This window comes from Egretta garzetta, unplaced genomic scaffold, assembly GCF_000687185.1.
Source record: "Egretta garzetta isolate BGI_Z169 unplaced genomic scaffold, ASM68718v1 scaffold828, whole genome shotgun sequence".
Classification (NCBI taxonomy): domain Eukaryota; kingdom Metazoa; phylum Chordata; class Aves; order Pelecaniformes; family Ardeidae; genus Egretta; species Egretta garzetta.
In genome coordinates, this window is record NW_009260636.1 from 500,424 (window position 1) to 507,591 (window position 7,168).

General features: G+C 36.4%; 1 protein-coding gene across 1 annotated transcript in view; it reads right to left on the reverse strand.

The window, feature by feature from the left end:
• The window catches only part of RBM25 (RNA binding motif protein 25), a 32,775-nt gene that overhangs the window by 1,655 nt on the left and 23,952 nt on the right, over window positions 1-7,168 (reverse strand). The window contains 8 exon segments of the mRNA XM_009645551.2: window positions 219-266; window positions 1,462-1,560; window positions 2,015-2,289; window positions 3,295-3,619; window positions 3,975-4,125; window positions 4,852-4,925; window positions 6,602-6,691; window positions 7,020-7,168. The exon segment at window positions 7,020-7,168 is cut by the window's right edge and continues 35 nt beyond it. Of these exon segments, the coding sequence (XP_009643846.1) occupies window positions 219-266; window positions 1,462-1,560; window positions 2,015-2,289; window positions 3,295-3,619; window positions 3,975-4,125; window positions 4,852-4,925; window positions 6,602-6,691; window positions 7,020-7,168 (1,211 nt within the window).

Below are 7,168 nucleotides of genomic sequence, written 5' to 3' on the forward strand. Positions count from 1 at the left end.
AAATTCTGAACAGGGATCAGTGATTTCTACCTAGATGCTGTAACTGCAAAATCATGCCTGTGCTGGCATGATGTTTAATCAAAACAGGTTTCATATCCAATGCATGCTTTCTGTGCACGCTCTAGGAAGACCAAATATTTCTTTCATGGACTCCTACTATTTCGTGCAATTGACTATTAGCTTCATTACAATGTAGAAGGTACACAATTTCTGCTTACCATGGCAACATCATCCAGTATGCTCTGTGGTGAGCTGTGAGCCATAACCTGAAAGAAACACATAGTTTTAGACTGAAAACTCAAAGTAAGCCATATAAACATCTTTGGACAAAACCCAGTTACTTCTCAAGGACTTTGAATGCTTTGCACATGCAAAAATTATTTCCAGTTAATTAGTTCAGCCAGGGCAAAAATTAGTATTAAACCACATCAGATTCCATTATACTGAGTGCTAATTTATGGCTAGTTACTGAGGATCAAGTTCCAGGAAGCTCCAGAGATTCAACAGGTCCTGTATTTGCTGGCTATTCTTGCATCTCTAATTAAGCTCTCTTAATTTAAGGAATAATCTCCCCTTCCTTCAACAATGAATTTCCTAATGAAAGACAAAGGCAAAATTCTCCCTATATCACTCTTCATAACTGAATTTTCCATCTGCCTGTTTCAAATTTTTTTTTTTCAGAACCAAGTTGTATTTCAATACTAGAAAATCGCTTTTTATATGTATATTTTATATATGTATATAATTTAAGCTTGGCAAATATTCAACTTCTGCTTTTCACTTTCTACTAACCACCTGTGCCACAAAATTATCACTTGCTTTGCCTCTCAGACAGTAAGTAGCCCTAGAAGATAAACCGAGACAAGCCATTATGAATGCGAGTACCATGAAAGCTGAAAAGAGTTTTTGAAATTCCCTATTGATGAAAAACCATAGAGTTGCCATGACAGATTTAAAGGCAAGTTATTAGAATTTAGTTTGTAATTTGATGGAAGAAGCTACACAGTTTAAACTAAACAAGTCATCCAACAGCTAAAAGGTGTAGCAGAATGACTTGTAATGTCAACTCTAAAAACTTAGTATTTGCTTACTACAACGGCATCAAATGTCCAAATGTTAATGGCCAATGAGATATTAACTCTGAAATCTAATGATAAAACTACCAGTTAGAACAGCTGCTCTTGTCAACTGTTCATTTCTTCAATCCAGTTCCATATGTTTATCTTACAGATAACAGAGAGCATCTAGCAGGCACATATTGTGCATAAGCATCAAAAGAGGTAACTTGTAAAACATTAGGGTACATATCGATTCCAAGTACACCAATTGTCTCTGCTGACCAATATCAGATTACAGAGAAGCTAAGAACAGACTGCCTGCAAATAAAATTACTGCAGTCATCACTGCAGCTTAAATAGGGAGCAAAACCCAGATTTCACAAAGGAAGTGGAAGATACTAACCTTAGAACAAACAAAGTCAACTAGCGTGGCTTCCTCTTCACCAATATATTCTATTATTTTCTTGTTGATCCATGGTCTAATTCGACGTTCCATTAGTGTCTGGAAAAAGAAAAGAAAAAAAAAAAAAAACAAACCACAAACCCCATGATTTCCATAAACTTTACTGTCTTGAAACAATACTACCAAATAGGCAGCTAGAAGACTGAAGCAAAAGATACATTTTGCTTCAATGAGATAACCCCTAGCAATTTGGCATCTGCAAGTATTCCTGACAGTCATTCAAACATGTTTCTACAGGACCTTTTTTTCTCCCCCTTCCATAAAACTACTAGGCTATTTGTAGCAACAATTCAGGAAACCAAACAGAAATAAGCAGGCATACTTCAGAATAAGTATTATATATGGACAAGAAATACAGTACTCAAGTTTGATTCCATGTGATAATGGGGCTCCAGTGGATTGGAGCATCAGGAACATCGGTTTTCTATTTGATTCTAAGGTTTGATTGGAAAAAATATGCTTTTTTGCGAATTGTTAAAAGAAATCAACTTACTGAATCCACAATTGACCAGTCAAGAGGATAAGCAAAGAGCTCTGGTTTTGCTGTGGGAATCTTCTCAATGAGACTCTTAATATGTTTGCGTTTTTCTTCCGTATTGACACTGCCTTTGATATTGCTTTTATCTTCTTCTCCATAATCCAGGGGGACCAGTTTCCTTTTCCGGGGCACATCATCACTGTCTTCATCATCAAATTTATTGAAAACACTATCCACAGCAAGCTTCTTCCTTTTTACAGCATTGGGCTGATTAGGACTATTGCAGGCACCTACCACCCAAAAGACAAAAACACATTCATAAACTGCAACTGAAGATAGTTTGCTCTTCATGCATTTCTTGAGGAATATCAGTTTGTTATATAAATGTCTGTGAATGCCCAACATCAGCATTTTATCTCTCAAACTCTGTTATAAAAATGGCAAAAGAGGTAAAGATCTCAAACTGAGTTTGAGATTTTTGAAAAATGGGGTCTTCCTTCTCTGCCCTGAAACTAATTAGCACCCTCACTGAGGGTGGGCTATAACATAAGCTCAAACCTTAGCAGAGGCAGAAAAGCACAGAAGCAAAAGGTTGCAATTAATCTAGCTGTAGGAAAAGCATTAATCAGCCTAATACCATACACTCTTCTCATTTAAGATGTGACACAGCATGAGCTCAAACTGCAGCCCCATGTATAATTTAATCTAAATAATAACTAATAAATGCACAAACCTTCTGGCATACAAATATCCTTATTCTGCTGTTCAGAATAATTTTTTCTAAAAACAACAGGAAATTGCTAAACTACTAAGGAACTCTACACTCATGTTCTATTTGTGATTGTCATCAATTCATTGTGCTACTCCAAGAGGAAGAAAAAAATAATCTAATTTTTAGTTTTCTTCTTTTAAAAAGGTCTTTCTGAATAAAGAGAATATCTAGGGCTTAAATCTAACACATACTTACATCAATCAGTTCTAAAAGAAACATTTAGAGATCTATTAAGCTGAAAAAGCATGTGGAAATAACTAACCCTGGCTCAGAGCATTCCTTAAAAATTAAGCCTCGAGGATGCCAAAACTTCCCTCCCTCTCTTCCCTCCAGATTTTGGAAGAAAAGAGATCTATAAAAGGTACCTTCTGGATAGGAGAAATCAAGCACAGCATTTGGATAATAAAAACTTGATAAAGTATGTCAAAACATACAATGTATTTGGGAAACTGTGTGGCTACTCAGCTTGGTATTTTTTTCATTCTGATCCCATGTGGAACATTAAAATAAAGTGTAAACTTGCCTAGTTTGAGGCTAAGTCCTATTTTGGGCCGATGCTCCTCTGGCTGCTGTTGATCAGGTGAATTTTCATGAGGGATAATAATGCCACAGGGAGATTCATCGCCAGGTGTGTTAGGGGTTGCATTTCCACTGGCAGAAGAAACAGAGGGGGCAGAACTAATGGGTCGTAAAGTTGGTTTAAGGCAGGGCTTTTGTTCAGGTTCCTCCTCCTCTTCCTCTGGCTCTTCTCTTTTTTCCTCTTTTTCTGCCTTTTCTTCCTCTTCCTCCTCAGACTCTGGCTCTTGTTTTATTTGTGGCTGCCTACGCCGCTCAGCCTCCTGCTCCATCTACAATGAAACAGACAATTAGCAAAAAAGAAGCCTTCTCAAAACCAGCACTGTTTGAAAAGAATCTAAAGAGCCTCTTTCCTAAAGAAGTCTCTGTTAGTCAAGAACAAATACATGCAACCACTGCCATTATAATCAGAAATACTGATTAATCCAAATTTTTTTTCTAAGTCCATCCAAACACAGATCTGGAAAGTTATTTTTTGTTTCCAGTGTTCTTACTGCTTCTCTGTACTTGTTTTTAAGAAAAAGTGAACCGAGCAAGTATTAACTATCAGATCTCTTACACAATTTTGCTCAATACCACCAGAATACCAAGGGCTCTTTTCTTCCTGTCAGACCAACAGCTACTTACCCTCTGGAGTTCTGCATCTGGATCTGGGTGTCCTTCTGCCAGAAGGCGCTGCCTAATTTCTTCTAATTCTTCCTTTTCCCTTTTCCTATCCCGTTCATCTGCTTCCATCTCTTTCTCCCTGTCTCGTAGCCTCTTCTGAAGAGCACTACCCCTACAAAAGATACAGATTTTGTACTTCAAAGAACATTCCAATGAGAACCTTGTATCACAACACAAGAAATACCTGATACAGATGTATCTTCCACTAAATGAAATTAAGATTCATAAGAGCATCTGGTGTCCTCTATTTTTGTATTTTAGAGGATTCTAAGATACCAGTTCCCTGCACTACTGTACAAAAATTACCCCATCACATTAAACAGATATAGAGAATGTCACCACTGATGATCTTGGAAAAAGAATCCTATTACTTTATAGGTTTTTACTTGACAAGAACCAGTTCTGCTAAATTAGTTTGATATAAATTTTAGTTAGTTCCATGCTGAAGGATCTGCCCCATCCTTTACAGAGTCAACAAGCTTGTTCTTTGTACAATTTACAGCTCGCTTGTAGTGAATTGTTTTAGAGGCATGCTTGATCCCTTCTCTCTGCCCCAACCACCTTATTTTGGCATTACGCTGACCTCTGCTCTGCCTCACTCACAAGTGATAAGACAGAGCAGCTACCCCTAAGCATTAAAAAGTAACAGTAAGGAGTTTCTCTTTTCCTTCTGGCACTTTATCAAGTGACACAGAAATAATATACATAACTATATGACCCTTGAATTGCCACATAACCACACAAATACAAACTCTATAAGCCTCTGCCAACAAACCCCACAACTGTGTTAAAATGAACAATGAAGATTTTATTGTTAGGAATCAATACAAAGACATACCTGTAGTATTTTGGATCATCTCTGTCATCATCATAATCTTCTAAGAATTCTTTTAACCGTTTGGCTTCTTTTGCCTGCAAGAAATTGAAACATAAGTAATGTTATAAAAGGATTTCTGCTTTCCTTTCCAAGAGTTTAAAATTAAGTTAACTTACTAATAATATTAATAAATATCTACTATGCTTCAAACTAAAAACACAGAGTTTTTCAGACAGAAAATGGGAAGGTTTTGGAATTGCATCCTCTTCCAGGGATCTGTCTACTTGCTATTATATGTTCAATAGCAGATAGTACATACATTAGGTCCACTGGGATCGTGCCTCTGATTTGTGGACTACTGTTCTGTTATTAGCATATCAAAGGGGTTTTAAACATATACACACACCCCTTTTTTTTCTTACCTCATAAAAGAGGATCAAAGTGCCTGTTCTTCAAATCTGTAAGTCTGGTATTGAATATTTTAACGTGGCAGCTTACATGTATTTTATCAGTACTGTTTTGTTTCAAGAGCCATGCTTTTTAAAAAAGACTTAGTTATGCACAGAAACAAATCTAATGGATACTTCTAGGATAAGCACTCTTCTACTGTGTTACACTAATCCAAACCATGTGGCACTGTATTAATGCACAGGCCTAAAACTGAATGGCGTATAGAGAGGAGATATTCCCCCCCCGCCTCATAAAATGAAAAAGAATAAAAATAAAGCATTTCTTTAAGGAGAATATAAATTAGGACATTCTAAGCAATATCTTTAAATGACCAGTAAGGTATTTCTACGTTAATGACTTCAAGAAACAGATTACAGTTATGGCTGTAAATTCAGCACAAAATTTAACACTGCTCTCTACAACTGCCATCCACAGATAGCATTCAGGAGGATCATGAACAGAAAATAGCCTTGAGTCAAACTTTTTTTTTGCCTCTGATGCATTATGGGGGAAAAGTTAGATTCCATGTAAAACAATGTATCTTCTAATTTTTTTTTCTTTTTTCCTTTTTTTTTTTTTTTTTTCCCTCCTTTCTCTTCCCTATGTCTTCTCTGCCTATTTTGCTTTGAAGCAATTCTCAATCCACCTCCTGCTTAGAACTCTCTCATACCCTCTCTCCTTCTCTGGGAGAATTATGAAGTGAAATAACACCACCATAATTTAAAATAACTTCTTTATGCTTTAGCACAAAACTATGAGATTACAGAAGTATCTATCTTCCAAAGGTGTCTTTTCAGACAAAACTTCCAAGCATTACATTGATAACTGATAATTTCACAACTAATGAACAAAAGACAGAAATTTACAAAGTGCTTAGATGTATTATAGAATATTTTATTGTATATTATAGAAGGTTCAGGCAGATGAGTACATTGGAAGTAAAGAGACTGGTCTAGTTCCACCTGCATGATGCAGAACATGTAGTAGGTTTTGCTACAAACCTGGCACAAATAGAGGTTACAGATGTAACAGTGCATGATGACCAAACCACAGTATTTTGCAGTGCCTACTACTCATTATTTTGCCTTCACAAGACTAAGCCACCAGGCTTTGTTTTCCAGACTCTCAGCAGTATTCCCGCTTATTAGACATCTTCTGTTTCAATTCTACCACCTCTTTTTTTATTTAATAAAAACATACATGGCGCTAGTACAAAATGAGACTTCTATCACTATCCATAAAGATAGCAGTAGAATGTTCCACTCAAAATGGGACGCAAAGAACAAAGGGGGAAAGTTACAAGTAAAACTGTAAGCCTTACCATTTCCCTTCTTCTTTCTTCTTCCCTTTCAGCCTCTTTTTCATATTCTCGACTTTTCTTCCGTTCTCTGATTTCCCAGTTTTTAAGACGCTACAACAGAAGAAAAAACCATACACTCCAATCTCAAGAACATTAAGAACAGTGTTACTACTTTAAAGTTAGTTTGGTTTATTGTTTAAAACCAACTGCATTAAAATTAAGCAAATTATTTATTTGTAATTTAAAACACCAGAATAAGAAGTCCAAAGTTGTTCTGACAGTGACTTACATATTCTGCCCCAATTCATCTAGTCAAAGGATTAAAAATATATTTAGGAAAAGTAGAGGGAGAAGGAATGACTTATTTTATAACAGAAGACTTATTATAACCCCTCAGAAACAAGTTCTTCTTTAAGGAACCTTAAAAATCCCAACCTACCTCTTGATATGCAGCTTCTTTTTCCCGCAGTTTCCTCTCTAGTTTTCGGCGTTCATAAGCATCTTCTTCATCTTCTTCTCGGTCTCTCTTCTTATCCTTCTCCCGTTCTCGTTCCCGCTCGCGTTCTCTTTCCCGTTCCCGCTCGCGTT